Genomic DNA, 26,092 nt, shown 5'->3' with positions numbered 1-26,092 from the left:
ACAGTCGCCAGCTCAGTATACTCCACGTGTATAACAGGTGTGGCTGACACATCACCCTGTACACAACAGAATATTTCCAAACACAGAGTCACTGCCACTTGAAGTAAAAGTTCACACCTACACTAGCTTTGATGTGACTGTATAATCTTGGGGACAAAGTAGAGGGTAGTGGGCAGAAGGAATATCATGTTTGACAAACAAGATGCCACTGCAAACGATATTGGGAATCAAAGCATTGTACCTGACCAAGGAGCAGAGGATGTAGCTCAGAGAGGAAAGAAGGGGACCAAAAGTAAAGTTCACAAGTATGGATGTGGCCAATCACTATCGCTTTAGCTATAATATTTGTGTTACCATTCCAGCAAGTGTGACCACAGGAGACACCACCAAAAATCATAACCATGGTGATATTTACTCACCAAAAGAATAAGAAAGAAGAAGAAAAGTCAAAGAAAATAACATGAGGGCCATAAAGCATTGATTGGATGGTACATACTAGAATTATTTTCCATGAGATCCTTTTTACCTGGGATTTTCTTCTGAGTGCTGCCATATCTAATAAACTAGGTATGGTGAAGGGGAAATAGCTAATACTTTGCACTAAGCCTAGGTTCAGTATCTGATTCTTGTGTCTTGATCACATTATTTCTGTTGAAGTAGAATAGATGCACTAGTAAAATACATATTTTTTTCTGTTAATATAATTTTACCAGTCTTATGGAATAACAAAGAAGGATGGTTACTATGTCAGTATGTATAGAAGCCACAGAAGTTTAGAGAAATGAAGAAAACATAAGTGCCAAATTGTTATCCTTATTATTTTAGTAACTCTAAAACCATCAAAATGATTAAATTGAAGTAAATAATTGTTTTTTTTTTTAATTTTTTAATATTTATTTTTTAGTTTTTGGCAGACACAACATCTTCGTTTTTTGTATGTGGTGCTGAGGATCGAACCTGGGCCGCACGCATGCCAGGCGAGCGCACTACCGCTTGAGCCACATCCCCAGCCCAGAAGTAAATAATTGTTTATTTCATATCTTTTAAAGATGCTTATCTAACAGAACAATTTAAAGAAATAGAAATTTTACAATTGGGATTTTAAACCAAAGCCTTCTGTATCACTCAAATTTGTGCTTGTGTCTCTAGTTATCTCCATGTGCCTAGAGATATCTGAAAATATTGTTGTTCTAATTGGACATTTATATTGTAATAAGATGAAAAACTAATCTGCAAAATTTATGAAACCATTCTATTTCTTTTGTAATCATACAGTTTTTCTTTCCATATAAAATCTTTGCTATTGCTTAACACTAAATTTTAATAATTTTATAGGCCATGCATGTATGTACACACACATACACACACACACACACGATGTACAATGATAGTAACAATCATATAACTATATATAACATAGGATCTTTACTATTCAACATTCTAACCGTATCTCAGGGGCCTTATCTCACTGCTTAATTCAGAAATCATTTATTATAAGTTTCATAAAATGAATATTCTCCTAAATACTATCAGTGTTATTTCATGAAAAGTCATGTAAATAAAACTATCTGCTCAACAAAATTATAGTATACTTTAGTGACACTGGAATGTATTTGTATAGATATCATTTTTATTATATCAAAGATATAAATTTACATTATTTTATGTATAAAGCTTGGCAGTGCTGTCAGGACATGGGATTAAAAAAAGTAACTTTCATCTCTACTATGACATTGTAGGATAAATAAGGTGCTTCTTACAAATGTAGCCTTGTTTCTCTTTACATGTTTCAGAAAAATAAATTTCTTTTGATTTGTAAGATAGACAGGCTTGTTGCATCTGAGGTCTAGGAAGCTGAAACCTAAAACAGAAGAAATATCACAGTTATAATGGAATTCTATACAATCTCAAAGGGAATATACAACTTTTGTTTTATGCAAATTTTAAAATTACGATTTTTATGTAATTTAACAAAATTTAATTTCTGTCACTTAGTGGCACATACAAGTAAAATTTTAGTAACTTGAAAAGTTGATAGATTATAGAGGAACAGGCCCAGGAGTGGGCTATCTCCTCCCTGGCTCCAGAGAAAGGGAAACTGCCTCAGTTTCAAAGGGAAGGGCCATCTCCTCAACTACATCAGTCTAGGATACCACCATGGAGGGTCAAGGGTTCACGGCCACCATTCTGGTGGGGCCAGAGGATAGAATACTGCAATGAATCAAAAAGAATTATTCTTGAATCTTAAAATTTAATGGACTTTTCCCTAATAAATTTCAGACTTACTTGGGATTCATTATGACCCCTTTATTCTGTCTGATTTTTCCTTTTGGAATGGAAATATTTGTCCTATTTTTGTCCCACCCTTATGTCCTAAGATACAATAAATTATTTGGTTTCCTAAATTCTCAGCAAGAGAGGAATTTTGCCACAGAATGATTCATGTACCAGCTCTGATTTTGATGACAGTTAGATGAGATTGTAGACTTAGAGTTGATGCTGAAATGATTGAAGACCTTTGGAGTTGTTGAGAATGTATTTTGCATATGAGAAAGATGGAAAGTTTGGGGAGTCAGAGGGCAATGTATTATGGATTGAACTGCATTTCCCCAAAACTCAAATGTTCAGATCCTCAGAAAGTTTGGAGATAGGGTCTTTGAATGGGTGATGTAAAATGAAATAATTATGATGAACCCTAATTCAATATGACTGGTGTCACAAGAGAAGGAAACCTGGGCATAGTGCAAAGATATAGGGAGAAGATGGCTGTCTGAAAGTCAAGGAAGAGAGACCTCAGAAGAAATCAACCTGCTGACATCTTGATCTCAGCCTCTGAGAGAATATGTGTCCTCCGTTTATACTACCCACTCTGTGGTACTTGGTTATGGAAGCACTAGAAAACGAATGTGGTTTATAAGAAAGATTCTCAGGGAGAGCAGATTAAGGAATTAAATGTTAGTTACTTCTAGAATCTACAATTCTGTATATAAGATTGGTTTCAAATCACTGTTTCTTTCCTCTGTTACTCAAATGTCCTTGAAATTAAGGCCCAGGTATCCTTCATTAATGTTCTTTTTGATAAATGCAGTTCCTTGAGGCAAACATTATACTTAAAGTAAGCCCTTTATGTCAGGTAGATACTTACAAATAAGGGGGCAGAGCTGAATCATTTTCCCATACCCACTGATGGAAAATTTCATTATAGTAGGCTCCAATCCAAAAGAAAGAGTTCAAAGAGAAGAAATTCTGGTGGTAAGAAAAAAATACACAAATTATTATTTTTTCATCAACTGCATGAAAGAACCTTTAAAAAAAATTCAACATCATATGTATATTTATTCAATTCCTCCAGCCCACAAAATCATTAATGTATCCTGTAGTACAAGACTATTTTAGATGCTGATGAGTAGCAGTGAAAAACACAACATCCTCATTTTATGGGAGATACAGAAAATAAATAAATTTTTTTGAGTAAAAATAATAGTGTTGGTTTGAAGAAGAAAGGAGTGAGCTTTTTAAAAGAACAAAACCATCACAGATTTCTTGGAGATTAATTTTACCCCCATTATCTACCTCTTTGGGTGCATAATAAAAAGGATCTTCTCTATTAGGAAAACTGACACAATGGGACCTTTACTTCAATGCTGATGCACATTTAGGACCCATTCTCCATCTTCTCACATAGTGTTCCAGATTCGGATGTACTGGTCACACAATGGTATTAGATTTGGAGCTACAAAGGCTATACTCTATTACTGCTGGGATATACCAGGTTCCTTTTCTTTGACTGAGGTATTCCTTATAATATCTGGCTCTCTCTGGATTTATTATTTATAATTTTTTATAAAGGTAATATCAAATATTATTTCAAAATATTTTTCTTTTTTTTTACCCACCACATAGACCTATATTTTGCATGTGAAAATGGAAACAAAAGATAAATGAGTATTATCCTTCAGCTATTGGTCTAGTGCTGAATTTGGGCAAATGTTAAAGATTCCTCAGTTCAATCTAGTTAATCAATCTCATATATCTCTCATATTATTATGACACTCGGTAAAAACTCACCATCTCATCTCTGTTTATCTTTAGGAGGCTGGAATTTAGAGATAAGCAGACATTTTGACTCTCCCTCCAAGATAACTGTTCCTTGGAGAAGTAATAACAATTGCATCGGAACCAGACCCAATTCTTTGGACAAGGATGACAGCAAGGTCCTAGGCAAAGATTCTTTGTCATTGCACTGAGAAGATACACAAACTCTGATTTTGTTTATTATTTGTTAAAAACACACCTTATAAATATACACTTTATGATAGCATAGGAATCTTACGTAAAGATGATAAAAATAGCTGAACCATTAGTTTTCTTACCTCTATATCATTATAGCATTTAGAGACTGAAATACCTTCATGTTACATCACCAGATTAATTTTTTTGGCTGGAAATTTTGACCTTTCAACATAAATTCTGCCTTTTCAAAAATTTGTTCTTATGTTATTTAATTTTATGATCTATAAACCTATGAGATCTCACAAGAATTTCTCAAATGAATTTATTTGAAAGTTACATAAACTTCTATCTCTTAAAGTTGTTTGGGGGACTATATTTTATAACTTCTGTAAGTACATATTGTAGTACCTTGCTATAAAGGCTCTATGTTTATGGAACTAATACAAATAATAAAAGTATTTTCTTCTTAAATCAGTATAAGAAGCCAAGCTATAAAATCATTGCCTACCTTTTTGTTGCATTGAGGAAGATGTTCTTTCAGAAAATGCTACAAAAATAGTCAATATCATAATTAGATCTTCCTTTAAATTAATACATCAAAATGAAATAATAAAAGTCTATATTCTATAAGCATAAGTCAGAAATTTTAAAGAAAATTTAAAGGTAAGTTTTTTGTTTTTCCCCCCCTTGATGCTGGGAATTGAGCCTAAGGAAGGCCTAGCACATCCCAGGAAAATGCTCTACCACTGAACTACCACCCCAGTCAAGGTAGAATTTTGATGAGGTAAAATTGTGAACCTAGTTTCTGCTTATCATATTATATGAAAGAAATAATGCTTCCAAGGGAAGACAATTTAGAGGACTCTCTGGTTACTCACAGTTTGCAGTAAAAAAAGCCACTGTAATGGTTGCAACCATCAGGAGAAGGAACATGACACCAAGCACACAAGAAATAAGCCTCCATGGAAAAGGTGAGCAACCCCCTAGAAGAAACAAAATCAGAGGCAGACTCTTGATATAAAAACAGTGCTGAGCAATTGGTGAAAGCAACCCCCGTCTCTCACTGTCTTGACAAGGTCATAGTGAAAATAAGTGCTGGCAAAGCCACTCTCCCACTGTCTTGACAAGGCCACAGTGAGAATGAATGCTGGCAAAGCCGTGCTGGTTGGTGGGAAACCGAAACCATGAGACCCTTTTACATGTAATTGGGACTTTTCATTTTCATGCTCATGTTCTTGACAGGAGGCATGAGTATGTTAAATGCCATAAGGCTGTTCTACTACCTTGAAGGCTGTTCTACTACCCCTCAGCATGTCAAGGACAAAGTAGAAAGCTGCTCTACTATCTCAGCACATTGAGGACAAAATTGATAATGGACAGCAATCATTCTCTGAAAGGTCACAAGAATTTTAGGCACCACATTGATTAAAATCAACTAGAACCTAAGCCCATATTTCCGGCCTTTTAGAAAACCTAATCATTATACAAAACCCACCATATGTAGTTTTATTCTTGATTTAGGAAAATTATGTTATACACTTAGGAAAGTCAAGACATATAAGGATACATTCTTTTCATTTCTATAAACCCTTTTTTACTTCACATAGGGATTTATGATGAGCATACTTAATATTGGTGGAAAGTGGACTGATGTTTAGAACTTACTTTTTATTGAGAAAGATTATAAAGATATAAGAACTAGTGCACCTTGACTGAGAAACAAAGAAACTCTTTGAGAAAGTAGCTCAACCAGTTTTATGAGAATAAATTTAGGAATTAATTAAAGTAGCTTTATAAGACATATTTTTAGAATAATGTTAGAAATATTATTCTATTTAGATTCTTGGGTTTAGAATTCTTAAGTTTTTAGCTGTATGGGTTTCTGATATGCTTTAAGAATGGCTTATAAACTTTAGGATATTTTAAGTGTAAGACTTAAGGGGACTTTTTTAGATGGGAATTTTAGATTAGAAATAAAAGTGCAGGTGTACTTTAAAACTTAAAGGTTAATGATAGGTTAGGAGACTTAGTCTGGTTACGTAGTTTGGCATTAGTTAATAGTACATCTTGGGAAAATCTGAAAAAATGTAAATTAGTGACGCATTTTATTAATGATTGATAATTAAAAAGTCACATCCTGGAAAACTGTAAATTGATGTTACATTTTTCTATACCCCTAATTATGGTTAAGGAAACGTTATGTCTTGGCAAAGTTTTGAAATTGTATAATCAATGACGTATTCTGAATCTATAATGATGAGAAAAATTGTAATAAAAGATGACACAGAGAAAGCTGCATTAGAGCTCTTTCTCTGGAGATTGCTCCAACGAAATGACTCCTGTCTCATCGTTTAGCCGACGCCACTCATCCTTCAGGATTCCCCGGACCCCGCTAGGGCTGGACACCGGCAAGCAATCAATAACAGAAATATAAATATCATAACAAAATATGAGCAAATAATTCACAATTTATATAATGAAATAATGGAAACAAAAAAATTAATGGCAGAGTACAGTCCTTAATTCATAAATTCTAGCTCCAAATACTCCTCTTTATTATTCCTCTCCACCTAAGAAAAGGAAAAAAAAACTGAGCAAGAAAACTTTATGAAACCAAAATAGGAAATGATTCATTTAAGCACTGAGTTCTTTCCTATACAAAAAGTAAAAGTGGTTTTTGATTTTATTTCTTGATGGACTCAAACTAAAAAGTTTCTTCTTAGCAAAAGAAACAATCTATGAGGTGAATAGAGAGCCTACATCTTGGGAGCAAATCTTTACCCCTCACACATCAGATAGAGAACTCATCTCTAGGATATTTAAAGAACTCAAAAAGCTAAGCACACACACAAAAAAAAACCCAAATAACCCAATCAATAAATGAGCCAAGGACCTGAACAGACACTTCTCAGGAGAAGATATACAATCAGTCAACAAATATATGAAAAAATGTTCATCATCACTAGCAATTAGAAAAATGCATATCAAAACCACTCTAAGATTTCATCTCACTCCAGTCAGAATGGCTATTACGAAGACAAACAACAATAAGTGTTGAAGAGGATGTGGGGAAAAAGGTACACTCATACACTGCTGCTGGGACTGCAAATTGATGCAGCCAATATGGAAAGTAGTATGGAGATTCCTTGGAAAATTGGGAATGGAACCACCATTTGACCCACTATCCCTCTCCTGGGTCTATACCCAAAGGACTTAAAAACAGCATACTACAGGGACACAGCCACATCAATGTTTATAGCAGCACAGTTCACAATAGCTAAACTGTGGAACCAACCTAAATGTCCTTCAATAGATGAATGGATAAAAAAAAATGTGAAATATATACACAATGGAATATTACTCAGCACTAAAAGAGAATAAAATCATGGCATTTTCAGGTAAATGGATGGCGTTGGAAAAGATAATGCTAAGTGAATTTAGCCAATCCCAAAACAACAAATGCCAAATGTTTTCTTTGATATAGGGAGGCTGATTCATAGTGGGATATGGAGAGGGAGCATGGGAGGAATAGACGAACTCTAGATAGGGAAAAGGGGGTGGAGGGAAAGGCAGGGGGCATAGGGTTATAAATGATGGTGGAATGTGATGATCATTATTATCCAAAGTACATGTATAAGGACATGAATTGGTGTGAATATACTTTGTATACAACCAGAGATATGAAAAATTATGCTCTATATGTGTATTAAGAATTGTAAGGCATTCTGCTGTCATATATTAAAAAATAAAAAAGTAAAAGTGGCTACATTCTAAATTAGGAAGCTGAATAAGTACCACTTACTTATTTTTTCCTTCCACACTTCCTCCTTTCCTTAACTCAGTGAACATATATGAAAGTGTACAATGTGTTATGAAGGATAATACCCAGGAACAGGGACACAAGTATGAGATGCAGCCTCCACTGAGTCCTCATTTTCTACAACATTTGCTAAGTTAACACTTAAGAACTGAATTCTAGTATCCCTCTTCCTGCATCTGTATTGCAAATACCTGATGAAAGATGTTGAACAGCTAGTGCTCATTCACATCTAAAATCTGAATCTTCACCTTGATTCTCCAATGCATTTGACAATTATTTTATCTTTTGTCAAATTCTCCTATTTTTTTGTCACCTCAATTCTTTTTTCAGATATTCACCATTATGCCATCTGTCCTTATGGGAAATGAACAAAGATCAAAAGACTAAAAAAAAAAAAAATGGAGTTTCTATGTAGGTAAAATGTCAAAAGCTTGTTTCATTTTCCTTGAGATTTTCTTGGGTTGATAATCTCTGTAGATTTTAAACTACTGGAATTCCTATTGAATCACTTTACTTCACTTTCTTCTCTGTCATGGCAGAAAGCAAGATCTTAAAGGTACTTCTCACTGAGAATATTCCCATCTTTGGAGAACTAAGCATGAAACAAAGTAGGACTTTAGATGAAGGAAGCATCCTGGCATACAAGTTTAACCAAACTAGCTAGATATTTATGACTTGGCATGATTATTTTTTTACCAAATTATTTAGGATGGAAAATTGAAGGTATTCTTTCCTGGCATCTCCTTGAGGTGCATCTCCTATGTGTTTCCATCAGGACTCAGAGCAGCCATGCAAGGACCACATATTTAAGCATTCAAATTTAGGAATTTGAGAAATGGCCCTTAATCTTGCCACAAGGTAGAAACACAGCAACCTGATCTGTGATACATAAAAATAATTTAATAAAAAGCCAGATAAAAAACAATTTATATAACAAATTTTATAACTAGAAAAATTACTATAAACATTTCAGCTATTCTCAAATTATATGAGTAAATAAAACACAATATTAAAAAATGAAACAGAATTTTTGGAACTTGATTTAGTAGTCTGGAGTAGTTTGGAAAATAGGCAAGTAAAAATAATAGAATTCTGAAACTTAATTAAAGGTCTCATTCTACTTTTGATTAACAGCAAATAGACTTAATTAGCAAGATTGATTTTTAAAGTGAGAGAATTGAAAAAGAAGTCCCAGAGATAGACCCTAATACATAAAAGTGTTAAAATATAATAAAGGACACACACACACACACACACACAAATACCTCCATGAGTTACTAAGAAAAAAACTTGCAACTAATAATCATAGCTTTCCATGACAGCTATACAAAATTTATACTTTATTTTCTTTCTTTTTCTTAATGAATATATGAAGTTTAGAAGACACAAAATATGACTGTATCATAAGCATATAATTGTACAACTATAATTCTATTCAAAACATAATATTATCAGCATCCATAGGGTCAAAATATAACCATTATCCTTATTTCCATTGCCACTAAATAATTTTGCTCGATTTGAACTTGATATAAATAAAGTCATATAGTACATGAAAAAGTTTTGTATATGAAAAGTTTCTTTATATTTCCACTTATTGTGGAAAACATATATAGAATATTAAATTATACACTCCAAATCCTTATAAGCAGAAAATAGTATCATAGGGGACTTCTAAAATGTTTACTCTACTTTTAACATTTTCTTTAATAAACATGTATTGTTCAATCGACAAATAACTATAAATCATGCTTTTTTTCCCTTAAAAGCTAAACACTTTGAATTTTATTACCAAAAACTCACACAAAACGTGCTTATGTTTTTGTAAAAAATAATCCAAGGAAATCTTGGCAACCTAATTTTTATAGCCACAAGAAATTGGCTTCTACTATTTGAGAAGCTTGCCACCTTACTTCTAATTCTTCATATCTTTCCCAGATCATTAGGTCTGAAAAACATAAGCTGGCTGCAATCAGATGCAGAGTTCCAGAAACAAGACTTAAATGCAACTTCCCATTACATTAGCTGCATTAAATCTTAAATAGGGGTTAATTTTGTTGTTGCTATATGCAATTTGCGATCCAAATTTGAAATAAATACATGTGTCTTTTATTTGTTTCAGGAATATGGAACAATCAAGTATCAGCTGTATACCACCCTCTGACACAGAAGTCAATCCAGTCCAATTATATGTTGACTTCTTGCACAATAAAATTCTCAGGCCTCAGAACAACTTAAGTCTTAAGTTCAGCCTCTCATGCAGCTGTGCCCCATAATTTTTTCCACACTTTGACACCTTGAAGTCTGTAGCAAGAGAATTTCCAACTTTTTTGACTTATTCAAATTCATGTCTAAAGGAACTCTCACCTAAGCAAATGAAATGTCTAAACTATACAGATTACCTTTCAATTTATTTATAATATTGACCATTTGGCCTTTGTCATAATCTACATTGTCAATACTCAATATTTTACTTGCATTTCCTACTTAGATTTGGAAAAAGTTTTTACTATATTTTTGTATCTCCCCAATACATTACACAGATTACTACATAATTTTCATTCTGTATATGTTTATTAAATATAATATTTTACCTTTGCTAATGATATTGCTTGCCATGTTATTGTGTTTTTTTAGTAAAGTTTCTGGTCTTTTACCTTTTTCCTGATGAATGGCAATTTGTTCAAACTTAATTTAGTCTTCATACCTTTTTTCATTGTGTGTTTCTGCTGATAATTCTCATTCAGTGTAGTAAAAGTTGTAGGCTCCTCATTCATTTTCATATAGGAAAAAACACTGTGAAATAAAGAGTGAAAATATTGATATGTCACTCTATAATTTGGAAAGGTATCTTATAATAAAAACAGGGGGAAATATTTTTTAATATTTGTGTTGAAGAATAGATATGCCAGGATTGAAAACACAATTATAGATCTGCAATGATTTTATTTCCAAAAATTCTAAGCCTATCCCTCTCTAGCATCATTGTAATTTAAATAAAATAAAAGCATTAATTTTATTATTTGTACTCCCTAGTAAACATTTCACAATTGATGATTAAAGCATGAGGTTAATATTTGCATTTCATAATTAATAAATATTGGACAAAGCATCTTTCTTTCATATTATTTTAGGATTTATTTTTATGTGTTGATTTTTTGTAGTTATTTATGTATATATTATTTTTTTAGTTTTCTTTTTTGTTGTTTTTATTTATTTTTTAAATACACCACAATAGTGGAATGCATTACACTCCTTATTACACATATACAGCACAATTTTTTGTAACTCTGTATATAAAGTATGTTCACACCAAATTATGCCATTATACATGTACTCTTTTTTTTTTTCATTACAATTCTTAATACAGATAAATGCCCAGAAATGAAATTCACGGGTTGTGGGATAATTACATGTTTAGTCTTTTTTTAAAAATTTCTTTTATTAGTGCGTTACAATTAAACATACTAGAGAGATTCATTGTGACATTCATACATGCACAACATAACATATACCCTATTGATGTATACAGTCTGTTGATTTACTAGTTTATTTCTTTATTTTATAAAAATCTTCTTTATTTTGAATAAGTAAATAAGGAATTTAATTATAAAAAAGTAATTAAGACAGACTAAATACCAAAACATGTAAGTTTCAAAGTTTGAAAATTTTTGGTTATAAATATTTATTAAAATTGGTTTTCGGCATCAAAACTGGCAAAGCACTGATCAGGACAAAGTCTATTATTTGTCAGACTTTAAAATACCTTACTTGCCAGGTGTGATGGTACACGCTTGTTATCTCAGAAGCTTGGGAGGCTGAGGCAGAAAGATCATGAGTTCAAAGCCAGCCTCAGCAATTTAGGGAGGCCCTAAGAAACTTTGACCCTGCCTCTAAATAAAATATTTTAAAAAAGAGCTGGAGATATGGCTCTTTGTGGTTACAAAAAAAAAGAAATAATAATAATAATAATAATAATAATAATAATAATATCTGACTCAACTTTTCAAGCTTTTACTAAGAAAAACTACTAGACATGCAGCAAAGATTGGGAAGAAAAGAGTCAAAGAAAGAAAAACTTTGATAACTTGAAGCCAGAAAATAAACTGCAGTTTTTAAAGTTAAAAATGTCTAAAAACATACAGAGTCTCCCCTAAAAATTTCCTAGTGATTGTTTGTTTTAAAAGTTGAAGGAGGGAAAATTATGAATGAAGTAGAAAAGGTTAAACGTACCTGAAATGAGGAAGAAATTTCAGAAACTTGAACTAAAAATTTAATATGTGGGAAAGTGAGGAGGCAGGACCTGGTAAATTAGAGCAGAAATAGAAACTGTCAATCCCAGTAGAAAAAACGTGCTTGTTGTATCACATTTCATAGTTAACTACAGGAACTTCACAACCACAATATAGGTGAGAGCACTGCTTGGAAGCCAAGCAAAGTAATGTATTTCATTTCAAGCCATGATAAGCATAGAGAAATTAATTTCTTACGATTGGAGAATCTGGTGTCTTTTCAATTACAGTAACCAGAGTAAGTCTATTCACTTCAATAATCTACAAAACAGCAAATTAATTTGCTGCAACTTTCAAGAATAGTATTTGTTTACTGAAAAACAGGTATGTTGTCTCTGCAGAATTAAGGACAAATACATCATTAATAAACCCTTAATTTTTTGTATTTTGAAAGAGAGATTATAGGAAGATGTATGTGGCTCAATCATAGAAACATATTGCTGACTTGTGCTCTTTCTTTCTTACTGATGCACACTTTATATTCTCATTTTTATTTTTCTCTGTTATAATGGTTTTGAAAAAAAACTCACATTTGTCCAGTGTATTATATACTTTCCCCCTAAAAATATGAATGGTATTATTTGTACACATACATATAAACTTATAAAAATGACCCAATAAATAAATTAAATGTGATTATACAAGAGATATATTAGGTATATAAAGAAAACCAAAGAAAAGAACATTTTTATTATTAATGACATTCAGAAACAGTACAAATAGTTATGAGAAGTAAGAAAGGTAATCACCATTCTTAGAATAGTTTCATAATGTTCTAATGTGCAGAGGCTCTTTGGGCCATATGTAGTTTTCTTAAAATAGCAAAATAAATTTAAAAATCTGTTGTTTGGAAGTGTTTTGTTTATTTTGATCAAAACTAAAACTCTGTTGCCTTTTAAACTATTACCAAAATCTCAAGTCATAAGAATTAATAATCTTTCTCCACATCTTATTTCTATGAATACAATGGTGGTAAGGATCCAGAGGTACTATATTTAAACTCAGGTTTATGGGGTGCTAGAGATCCCAAATACAAACTTTTTACCATATTAAATAAGGTGTTGATGATAGTAACTTAATGAAACATGGCACTTGTAACTGTGAGTTCAGTTAAAGCTCTTTCAATGATCCTTTCTTTATAAGACTTTCTCCCAGTGTGTTAGCTTTTCTTTACTGTATCAAAATACCTGAGAAAAATAATCTTGCAAAGAAGAAAGTTTTTCTTTGTTTTTTTTTTTTACATTTTTCAGACGTTTCAGTCCATGGTTGATTGGCCCCATCACTTTGGGGGCTGAGGTGAGAAGGTACATAATGATGAGGAAGAAGCATTTAGTGAAGCAAAAATATATTAACCTCATGGTGATAGGCAGGGAGAGAAAAGGACTGGAGTCCTTCTATTTCCTTTGAGGGCATACTACCAAGACCTAACACTTCTCATAAGACCCCATTTCTTGAAGTCTCCACTATCAGCCAATTATACCAAGCCAGGGATCAGATCTTTAATACACAGGCCTTTGGAGACATTCAGTATATAAACTAAAGCACCTGATATAGACCTAAGACCATTTACATTACCCTAATAATTCATTTCAATGCATTATCTGTTTTTGAGACTACTTTGCACTAATTTGCCTCAACGTATAATGGAAGTTAATAAGCAGAAGGATATTGCAAAAACAAAGTAAAAATACAGACTGTTTCAAAATTAACTGATATATTAATAACCAAACTTTATCTACGTCAAAAGGCAAGTTTGAGATAAAGTGACTCAGGAGAAAATATTCCTTTCTCTTTATCTAGTTACAGACCCCAGATGGACAAACCGAGATAGTAAAATTATTTTTTTGAGACATAATATTTGTGCATCTTAATGTACATTTTCTTTTTTGAACTGGGGATTAAATCCAGGGGCACTGGATCATTGAGCCACATCCTCAGCCCCATTTTGTATTTTATTTAGAGACAGGGTCTCACGAAGTTGCTTAGTACCTTGCTAAATTGCTGAGGCTGGCTTTGAACTCACAATTCTCCTATCTCAGCCTCCTGAGCCCCTGGGATCACAGGCATGCACTACCGCGCTGGGCCTTAGCATACATTTTTGTAACTCATTACATGTACACAATATATAATAATCAAATGAAGGTAATAAGCACTTCCATCTCCTCAAACATTAAACATTTTCATGTGTTGGGAATTTCATCTGTTCTAGTCATTTGGAAGTGTAGATTATTTAAATCAATAGTTGCTCTCCTATGCTACAGAAAAACAGAATTCCTTCTCTCTGTGTTGTGGTGCCCCTTTTTGAACTTCTTTCCCTCCACAATCCCCCTCTTCATTTCCTGAACTCTATGAACTATTTTATTCCATTCATCTATGTGATTCTTTTTAGTTTTCACAAATGAGAATATGTGGCATTTGTCTTTCCGCGTGTCTTATTTCATTTAACATAATGACCTTCAGTTCCATCCATGCTGCTGCAAATGACAGGGCAGGATCTTTAATGGAAATGGTATGAATTTCTGAAAGGCTCTGGAGGCCGTTAGTTTGTCAGATGTTTGTAAGCAAAACAACCCAGGGGAGCTTTTTCTTTTGCTCATCCTTTCCTAGTTTCCAACCCCATTCATAAACGTACTCTCCCCAAAAAGAGAAAGCAAAAAAGTTACCACCACCATCTTAAGATTCAATAAGACTCGAGAGAGAACTTGAGATGTAAATGCTTCTTATTAGGTTAACAGCCTAATGCACCAGAACAGGTATAAAGACAGGAACACAGGACAATTTAATCCTGAGGAATCTTAGCATGGTAGATTATATATATATATATATATATATATATATATATATCATCAAAGTTAGTCTGCCTTAGAGCAAACAGAAGGACGACACTACTCGCTTCCTTAAAGTTGAGATCTACAAAGCCAGAGTGATTGCACCTTCTTTGTACTGAGACAAAACTACAAAGGGAGCAGTTGAGTTAAGAAACATATTACAAGCTGTCTTGACCTTCTTCCATCCCTGGGCTTGACAAGTTCAAACTAAATGGACTTTTCCTGCATGAAAGGTATAACCACAGCCCTCAGGTCATCTTCACTGCAAATGTGTGGTGAATGTGAGAAGAAACTTGTTATGTTTTGTAAAAAGTCAAGTGTGAAATAATTTCACACTTTTTCTTGTCAAGATTTGTCAAGGTTGCTTCTCAACATATGTTTTAAAAATTAATGAATTGCCCAAGATTTTGTACACTGCTTCTAAAGAATTCCTATCTTTAATTTTGTTGGAGGCATTTTGATATTATGGCTAAAAGCACATGTTTGGTATCACATTAAGTCAGTGTATCAGTTCAACTGAGCCATTTATAATTTTTGCAATTTTAGTCCAGCTTAACTCTATGATTTATTTCTTAATCTGTAAAAATAAAGAGAATAAAAGTATTCTCATCAAAGAATTCTTCTAGAGATTAAATGAGAAAACATGTTAACTACTATTATTGGGCTTTTTGTTTCTAATTCAAAACTTTTTTATTTTTTGTTTAAAGTTTTGTAATTTTTTTCTTTCAGAAAATATCTCATGAAGTAAAGTCCTCATGATATAGCAGAATCAAAGACTTCCTCAATTGTGTAATACAAGGGATAATACCAACTCCCCTTTCCTATCTTAATGCCTAATTTAAAATCTTTCCCAATTTTATGCTGATGCCATAAAATTCATACTTGAAAACACATGCACTTTGTTCATGGCTAGATAAAGTATATTTTGTCAGTCATGTATACTTTATTATATATGATATAATTGTAGATGCAAATGAAACTCAAAAATGGTATTTTCAGGTGTGAAAGAGTTAAAATCTATTGTAATAGATAATGATGTTCCAACTAAGCACATGGTTCAAATGAAAAAAAAAAGTACAACCATCAATAAGAAAGTATGTTTAAATATAATTTCATACAAAACACATATTAAAAAATCTGAAGTTTATAAATGTCAGTAAACAACATTTACTGTCATCAGAATTGTTTTGATACAATACTGCCCTCTGTGCCATTAAGAACAATGGCCACATAATATTTCTTAGAAAAGTATCCCCTAAGGTCTCTAACTTCTGATGCTCATTAGTGAAATTCTATGCTGGATATTATTTGCTCTGTGAAAGTTCTATAGAAGTTGTCTTTGAAAGTCTTGTAGAAAAAGAAAAGATTGTAGAAATTTTAGGAGAAAATACAGGATTAGAAAATTCTGTTCCATTTGCTAATGATACTAAAATCATCTGTTGACTTAAACATGAAGGACCAACAATGTACACTATCTTTATTACTACTCTGCATTGTCACTGTCACCAGTCAGAATCAAAGTCAGAAATAAGCAGATCACAACTGCCTCTTAGCCAACAGTAATGGTAAGACTCCTCATATTTTAAGATGTATCCTGATATCATAGATGTTAAAATGTGAAAACAACATATCTTAGATTCATTGAAACAGATAAAAGAAAGAAAATGTGAAGGTGAAGCAAAGAATAAAAAAAGAATAATGAATAAGTATTATAAATCTAAAAAATATGCAAAATACTACATTAAGTCTGTCCAAGAAAGTTTTAGGTATTAGGTTTAAAAAGTATCATAAATTCTTAAATATACAAAGGGAGAGATGGTTAGTGTTAGAATAAATATGTGTTCCTTATGGGACAAAAAACATGGCAAGAGAGAAACTAGGAAATTTTTAAGGCACATAAAAAAGCATAATAAAACTCCCTGAACTATTTTTGTTGCAGTGAAAATTAACATGTTTAAACAGACATCAAAATCTATATTTTGGCTCTATGAGGACAGATAGAACACAGATAAGCACATGTACAGAATCTACTGATGGAATAATCAATGTACATGCAATGCATTCATATTTGTTTATATAGATAAATTCAAACAGAGTTATAATACTACTGAAATAATTGAGGTAAAAAGAAATTATATTTTCATGTAATTATGCATATTGTTTTCTGTTTATTTACCTGGTTTGGGGTAAACCTCTTAGGCAGTTAGCTCTTCCAATTGCTGGCTAGGTGAAACTGAGTACATTAGTTGACAATCCTCAGTGGCCTTACTTGTAAATGTAGGCAGTGATAAGATTTACTCACTGCATTATAAAAATGGTTATATGAACTAATTAGTCCAAATGCTTAACAAAAATTCTGCCACACAGTAAACATCAAGGACGATTAATATCACCATGTTATAGTTAAATGAAGTTAAAACTGAATTATTACTCTGTCAAAGGAGTATGGGTTCCTTAAGTTAAATTGAGTTTCATGGTTAATAAGACCTTTTCTCATTTTATTTCTGACTATATCTGGTTTTGGTTTCTAGAGCTTGATATGTCATAAACTGATTGATGATGGGTGAATAAGGGTATTGGTTACAAATGGGTGGTTTGACTGTTCTTGAGCCTAATATGTAACTACAGATTTGATCACTGATCTCTAGTTCTCTGTCATAAATTGTCCCCTGATCTTTGTTCAGACATTTACTTGTCTCCCCTTGTCTCTTTCCTTTGATGTTTAAGTTTCAATAGCAGAATCAAAGACCACAGGGTTTTATGATGTAGAAATTTTCTCTTGTATTCCCTTGCTAGGAGCTTCAGAACCATTTTGCTGGTCCTTAATAAAGCTGCCCAAGCTTTGGCCAACGAAGAGTGACCTATTTGCTACAAGTCTTTGGCTATTTCAGAATAAGAAACCCAAGGCGTCAACAAGTCACCATAGAACAATGGTTTCCAACCACATATGCAGGCAACCACAGCAGTAGCTCCTTGAAGGTCTGCTGAGGTATTAACACCTTATTTTACTCCCACACACATTTATTAATTAGTCATATATACACTAAAAGTGACACAAAGTCATTGTATTTTGAAATCATATTGTTTTTATTCTTCTCCACTATGGGGAATAAAGACCTCTTTCAGTGAGAATCCCTGGCAAGATTAATATTCCATATTATGACATCTTTAATTCACACACCCCTTTCTCCTAGTTAGAGCCTCATTTTGTAAAATTATCAGTCAGTGTCTAACACTGATGGAAAATAATAATATCCAGATTTTTCTTATCGTTTCATATCTTCTCTTGTGGTTGGTTTGTTTTCACATTTTAAGCTGACAAAAAAATGTTATATATATTTTAGGGTTTCAATATGGTGTTTTGTTATACATACACATACACACGTATCGTGAAATGATTAAATCAAGATAATTAACATATTCAACGTCTTCATACTCATTTCTGGTTCAATATACCTCTAAACATTTTCTACAGATAAAATCTGAAATTTTATGCTCTTTAACCATAACCTTCTCATTTCCTACCACTCACATTCCCTGGCGACAATCATTCTACCTTCATTCTATGAGTTCAACTTGTCTAGGTTCCACAGATAAAATAACATCATGCAGTATCTGTCTTTCTGTGCTTTGCTTATTTCACTTAGCATAATGTTTTCCAGGTTTGTCCATATTGTCACAAGTAACAGATTTTCCTTTTTCTAAAGCTGAATATTATTCCATTGTGTGTGTATGTGTGTGTGTGTTTATATGTGTGTGTGTGTATATATATATATATATAAAATGAGGCATTTAACTAGGAGAAGGGGTATGTGAATTACACACACACACACACACACACACACTCACACACATGCACACACATATCGCATTTTCTTTTTCTATTAATCTGTTGATGGACACTTAGATTGCTTCCAGATCTTAGCTATTGTGAATAATGCTGCAAAAAAAGACATACAGATGACCAACAGGTAAATGAAAAAATGTTCATCATCACCAATCATCAGGAGTATGCAAATTGAAACCACATGAAATATAACCACACCTGTTAGAATGCTATTATCCAAAAGATAAAATATGTTGATGGGGATGTGAAGAAAAGGAAGAATTTTTACACTGTTGGAAAGAATATAAATTAGCATAGTCACTGTGGAAAACAGTATGAAAAACTAAAAATAGACTTATCATACAATCCAACAATCTCACTTTTGGGTATGTATCTAAGGGATTGAAATCAATATCTCAAAAAGATTTCTGCATTGCGTTCTTTTGCTTTTGGATTTTGCAAACAACCCATTATCAAGCAGATAGTGGTGAATAATTGTTTTGAATTGGAGAGGGGGGAGGAAAAATTTAATATGTTTTCTTGTTTATGTCCAAACTGGAGGTAAATCAAGTCTGTGCACGCAGTTAGACACCCTAGTCCAGAATAGAGCTCTAACAGTATCAGAAGAGGTTGTTTTATTAAAGAGTCTTCCACTGGGCCCCGAATCTTCTTTGAAAAATGGTTTGAGTAATGTATTTTGGTTAATATTTCTGAATGATTTGGTTATTGTTACTGTGAAAAATAAAATTAAAAACTTATCCCATACTAGTAAAATGAAATCAACATGGTATTGAGAGTCCAACTGCAAATATCAGGATCAGCATTTTAGAGAACAAATCAAATGCAGAGTTGAATAAAAAATTAAAATTGGCGTGTATCTCCCATTTTTCTCTTTATTTATTTTTGTTGGAGAGTCCACCTGTGATGATTTTCTTCTAAAGCATATTACTATGGCATGTACTATTATATTTAATTCCCACAACCACCTCATGGCATCAGGGATCTAATTGCCCCATTTGTCAAGAAGTAACTAATCAGACAGTATACCTATTTTGCTCAAAGTTCTAGTTTGTAAACAGAAGAGTTTTAGGATAGGCATGTTGGCCTTGGAAACTCTGTATATCACAACTTCTAAACTGGACAATGGCCATCAAAGAAGAGGTGGGGCCCAGTTGGAAGACTCTTTACTAAAACAACCTCTTTTGACACTATGTTAGAGCTCTATTCTGGATCAGGGTATCTAACTGCATGCACATACTTGATTTACTATCATCAAGCCTTTAACACTTATTTTCTAGGATGGATGGATAATACATGAAGACACATATAGCATGTTGTTTACATCACTACGGAGTTCCATAACTTCAGAGAGAGCAAAATAATTCATTTGAAATTGGCAACATTAAAATCAAAGATTTATTACTGAAGACAGTAATAACTAAAAAGGAACAGAGAGGATAGATCAAGTATTGACAATAGAGCTCATTATCACACAATCAAATAAGAAACAGGGTTGCCCATCGAGCAAGTTGTAACGTTAGGTCCTTTGGCCTGGACAAAGCTATTCTTCTGCCATCTTCATGGTATCTGGGCTTCTTAGAACCCATGTTCCTAGAGATGAATTAAGTTTGTCTGTTTTATAATATATTTTCCTACTTTGGATATGTTGAGTGACCCTTGAATCCCTCTCTCTCCTTGGCTATTGACCCACAAGAAGCCTAGTAGTATAATATTAAATATCTTTGCATCTTTTTCATTAAACTAAGCTGAAACAGTTTAAATGACTAAAACAAGATAAAACAGAAATCTTAGATGAATTTACTCTCCTTAGGACTTCCAGAAGTGTTGAGCCTCTTGAACAACTTCATAATAATTAGGTGAGCAACTCAAGATTCAATACAAATGGACTGGAGAAACCTAGATCCCAGAGACCATGAACATAACCTTCATTCCACCTACTGTTGACCTTTGTTAGATCAGATTTACACAACTCTACATGGAAGAATGACTACAATACATGGTATGGGTGGAAAATCTAATTTAGACCCACCTCAGTTGGCTTTGTCTCATTTCATGAACTAAGCTTCAGTGCATCACTTTATTGAGCTAATGTACACCAGATTATTTCAGATAGTATGTTTCTGGTTCTATGATGGGTTTCATATATATAAATCATTATGTCAGTGATATTTTTTTCTTATGATTCTGATTATCTCTTACTAATCATGTCAAATTTCTTTCTCATTGAGATTCATATTAAATCATCTCTTAGATTCTAAGAGTATGAACATCTACTACTTATTTCTCAGTTTACGTACAGAATATATTTTTCAGAGTGTTCTTTCTAAAAGTGTATCATCACACACAAAAAGTATTTTTGTGTGTCTATCAGCCTAGAATCTGATATATAGGAGGTGAGCAATAAATATTTGTTAAGTGATGAAATTATTGAATGAGTAAAAAATAGAAATGATTTGGGTTTCATGGAAATTATGTCTAATAAAAGAAATTATAAAATCTAAGTAAAAAGCAACAAAAATAATACTAGCTCCAATTCATGTTATAAATTAAATGAAAGGTTTTGAGATTCAGAGTAAGAATGAAAGGAACCAATGATCTCTAACTGGGTGATTAGAGATTATAACATTTAAATTAAGACAAGGTATGAGAATGAGCTGGCGTTAGAGAGCTAATGAAGGAATAATTCAGCAGAACATGCAAGCATGTGCACAGCTCTTAGAACAAAGCTTGATGTAGATCCATTTAAGACCAGTGTGGTTCAAGATTAATTAGTGAGAGGGCAACTGATACATGATCCATGAGGTTATATAGAATAACAGATAGATATTTAAAAATTTTTAGCTATCTTTTTTTTTTTTGAACCCAGGTTAACCACCGAGCCACATCCTCAGCCGTTTTTTAAAATATTTTATTTAGAGACAGGGTCTTACTGAGTTGCTTAGGGTAGTTGAGTCTTTATAAATCATCCTTAAAAATCTTAAGCTCCAAATAAAAAAAGTAGTATAGTATGCTTGAGAAAAGATGTTCCAGAAATATTCCTTTTCCTTCTCCCTGTCTTTTCCTCCTCCATCCACCTTACCACGAGGAAGTTCTTCATTAATTTATAACAACCTATAGACTAAGAGAATGAAAGCAAAGTCAGTTCTGTGAACAGAGACATTTAAAGGAATTTATCATTGATACCTGCTTCTCAGATAGCAGCGAGAGTCTATCAACAAAACTTTATGTTGTTTGTGCCAACTCACCTTTTATAGAGGCAAATACTCTGCATGGTATAAACAACCAAAATACAGCAAAAAACAAGTCTTTCTTTATCCCTCTCCCCACTTTTTTCCCTAACTTAAGCAAAACAAATGAGGGGATAAATTATGTTATATTATTTTCTTTTATAAATGCTTTCATTTCCTTGAGTAATTTCCCTTTTGGTTTCTGCATCACTTAATTTTTTAACAAAAGTACATGCACATGTTTGACCAAGGAGTGTTCGGATTTCATCTAAATGCTGAGAAACTAGAAAGGCTAACAATTAAAAAGTGTGTAAGATGTGTGTCTCCCTCCTTTGGGGGAAAATTTTTTAAAGTTGAAAATTAACAAGATGATCTCACATATTTTTTTCTATTGGTAGGATTCTGTGGTTTTTGTTTACAGAAAAACACAAAGAATTATGAATGACAGACTCATCGAAAAGAGGAAATGACAGAGCCAGTGACAAATGAGGCTGGAGGGAGTTCTAAATGGATCTGGCCTGCCCTCTAGTGGCCAAGGCACAGTTACCAGAATTGTTTTGGAAATCTAGCCTCCAACTCTGGAGCCGTAGGGAAGAGTAGGGGCTGGGGAGCTGCCTTGCAAGTTAGCTTATCAAAGTTGTTCAGGCAGATGGAAATACAAAACAGATGATAGAAGATAGGTGGCTTACTTTCTTCTAGATGTACAAAGAATTCAAACGCTTATTGCCTCCATTCCTCTGTAGCAGAAATAGAATTCACCAACTAGATTCTGAAGCACTATAAGAATAGATGGTGAAGAAAATATGATCTGCCACGAATTACTGTACATCTATTACTTAGAATTAAAATAAGGAAAACTCAGATGGTGAGCTCTATATTAGTTAAGGTTCTCCAGAGAAACAACCATTAAGTTATATATATTTAATCCAAACAGATTCATTTATTTTATTTAATATAAAATTGTGTGTGTGTGTGTGTGTGTGTGTGTGTATGATCGTGGAGGGGAGGAGATAAGAGATTATGAAAATTAGCTTGAGAAATTATGGAGGCTAACAAAATCCTACTATCTGCTGCCTGCAAGGAGAGGAATCAGGAAAGCCAATGAAGTCAGTCAGTCCACATCCAAAGACTTGAGAACCAATAATGTTGACAGTGTAAATCCTGGATCTCAAAGTCCCCAGAGCCATGAGCTTCAGTGTCCAGTGTTTGAGGGCAGGAGATGCTGCTTAAGAAGAGAGTCTCTGCCAGTTTGTTTTGTCAGGGCTCTCAGTGGATTGGATGATGCTCACTCACTCTGGCAAGAGTGGATCTTCTTTACTCAGTCTAATGACTGAAATGATAACCTCTTCTAGAAACATCCTCAAACACATTCAGAAATAATATTTTACCAGCTCTCTGAGCCTCCCCATAGCCCAGTCAAGTTTACACATGAAATTAACCATCACATACTTCTATTTCCACAACCATCACCCATCCATTTGAATTGCTCAAAATCCTACTTAGATAGATCAGTTGGGGACCTGAAAAGGTAAAGGTGACCAAATCCTCCCCAGAGTATTAGTGGTTTGACTGTGTGTGTGTGTGTGTGTGTGTGTGTGTGTGTGTGTGTGTGTGTGAGAGAGAGAGAGAGAGAGAGAGAGAGAGAGAGAGACACAGACTTGGTACTGAACTCCGGGCCTTGCTAGGTAGGCACTCTATCACCAAGCCATACCCTCAGCTGCATCAGTGGTTTTTAGAAGCTTGCCATTGGTGGTAATGTGCAGCCAGGATGTGAAAACACTAAATAACTAACCTTGTTCAGTAGGGCACATGGATTTTAATTGAATGTGGATATAAAAACAAAAATTGTTTTGTTTGAGAAGAAATAAACAAAACCTTTGATAACAGCAGTTTTATGCAGATTATAACAAATCAATATTATTTAACTTCCAAAATAAGTAGAAGATTAAAAGAAGCCTGAAGGATCATCTTAAAACTTTCCCTTATATAGGTATGTCCCAATAAATCTGTTCTACAAAAATATAACCCAAATGACAGTCCCATGGTCTTCCTTTTTAGTCCTAGATAAATTGTATTGTAGACTTGTTTTTATACTCATTGTGAATTTCTCTCATTCTTTGGCAAGTAGAATCTGTTTCCCCACGCTCTCAAGTATTCATCAGCATACATAATACCTTGTTTAAAATCCTGTTTTCTCTTTACCCCTTTGAGAGTTACATTAGTAAATCTGAGTGATGAACAGCAATCTCCCCTGATTAACAAGCATTCCAGGCAAATCTGATGTATGTAGCCTCAGACACATGAAGCATCTCAAGAGAAACACTGCTTAATCATATTATACTTGATGACTCACTGAGGCTTATGGTGGTGGGATGTTTCAGAGAAGGAATTTTCTAATATCTGTTTTCTACTACCATGGTTTTCACAGTGTGGCCTCTGAACTTACAGCATCTGCATTACCTGGGAACTTTGTCGACATGCAAATTCTCAGCCCTATTTTGAACCTATGGGGTGAAAAGAAATGGAGGGTAGACTCGGGAAAAGTAGTTCAAACTACTTCTCAGAAGACTTTTTCTTTAGATTTCCTTTCATTTTTTAAATTTAAATGTATTTTAACTGAAATATACAATTATACATATCATTGTGATGTTTCGATACACGGATACATTGTGTAGTGTCTAAATCAGGTTAAACATATCTATATACTCACAAATTCCTCATTTCTCTATGGTGAAAACATTCAAAATGCTTTATTTTATATTTTGCAGATATATGGTATATTATTTTCTATAGGCACTATACTGTTCAGTAAAATAGCACATCATAACTCCTTATTCCTTCGTAACTGTAACTTAGCACTCATTGATAACTTCCCTATCTTTCCAACCCTCCAATTCTCCCCAGACTCAGGTCACCACCATTCTATTTTCAACTTACATGCCAAATGAGTAAGATTGTGTGATATTTTTCTGTGCCTAGCTTATTTTCTTGTTGATCCTGACACATTCTTAATTTGAGAATTGCTAGACTGCTTGAAGAACCACCCCATCCTCATTGATGAACTTTTGATATAGCTTCTCCTTGGATTTTTTTTTCCTTGCTATTCCTAACACATGGTTTTAGGAGGAAACTAAATCCCATCATTATGAATCAAATAAAAGAGGAAGAGGGTGAAAGCAGTAAGGAGAAGTTGATCAAAGGTTACTAAATTAGTTAGATAGGAGGAAGAAATTCTGTTGTACTATTGCACAGTAGGGTAACTATAGATAACAATTATGTACTATATATCTTACAATGCTAGAAGAGAGGATTTTGAATGTTTACACCATAAAGCACGAGCAATGGATTTAAAGTACAAGATTTGGATGAGAATCCAGCTCTGCCAATAACTAGGAAAGAAATCATATATCAATGTTTTTACCCTCTGCAATGGTTTGGATTTTAAATGTCCTCCAAAGGCTCATGTGTGAAGCCTTGGTTTTCAGCCTGTGGCACTACTGGGAGGTAGTGAAAGCTTTAGGAGGTAAGGCCTAGTGGGAGAAAGTGAGTCATTGGGGGTGTGCCCTTGAAAGTAATATTAGGACCTTGGCCCCTTTTCTCTTGCTCTCTTTGCTTTTCAACTACCATGAGGTGAACAGTCTTCCTTTGCTACACACTTCAGCTGCCATGGTGTACTGTGCCAGCACACACCCACAGCAACCAGGCCAAGTGACCATGAACTGAAATCTCTGAAACTGTGAACCTAAATAATCCTTTCATCCTTATAAGCTGATTATCTCAGAAAAGCTAAAACATTCTCTAAGCCTATTTCCTCACTGGACATTAAAAAGGAAAAACACTTCATT

At 33.5% G+C, this 26,092-nt stretch overlaps 1 protein-coding gene across 4 annotated transcripts in view; it reads right to left on the bottom strand.

Moving 5' to 3' along the window:
• Positions 1-1,608: 1,608 nt before the first annotated feature.
• LOC107145563 (gamma-aminobutyric acid receptor-associated protein-like 1) overlaps positions 1,609-26,092 on the bottom strand; it is a 44,250-nt gene continuing 19,766 nt past the window's right edge. The window contains exons 1-8 of one of the 4 annotated variants that reach the window (XM_015489576.2): positions 15,207-15,246; positions 12,287-12,356; positions 10,761-10,849; positions 5,112-5,216; positions 4,742-4,780; positions 4,069-4,217; positions 3,146-3,246; positions 1,609-1,861 (exon numbers count right to left, since the gene is read on the bottom strand). In XM_015489576.2, the coding sequence (XP_015345062.1) occupies positions 1,726-1,861; positions 3,146-3,246; positions 4,069-4,217; positions 4,742-4,780; positions 5,112-5,216; positions 10,761-10,836 (606 nt within the window). In that variant the 5' untranslated portion in view covers positions 10,837-10,849; positions 12,287-12,356; positions 15,207-15,246 and the 3' untranslated portion in view covers positions 1,609-1,725. Of the gene's footprint in view, positions 1,862-3,145; positions 3,247-4,068; positions 4,218-4,741; positions 4,781-5,111; positions 5,217-10,647; positions 10,688-10,710; positions 10,850-12,286; positions 12,363-15,206; positions 15,247-26,092 lie in introns of those variants that run through there. The other 3 variants (XM_048795437.1, XM_048795434.1, XM_048795433.1) reach the window with 3 other exon arrangements.

This window comes from Marmota marmota, unplaced genomic scaffold (genome assembly GCF_001458135.2).
Source record: "Marmota marmota marmota unplaced genomic scaffold, marMar, whole genome shotgun sequence".
Lineage (NCBI taxonomy): Eukaryota > Metazoa > Chordata > Mammalia > Rodentia > Sciuridae > Marmota > Marmota marmota.
This window is presented reverse-complemented; position numbering and strand designations above follow the sequence as displayed.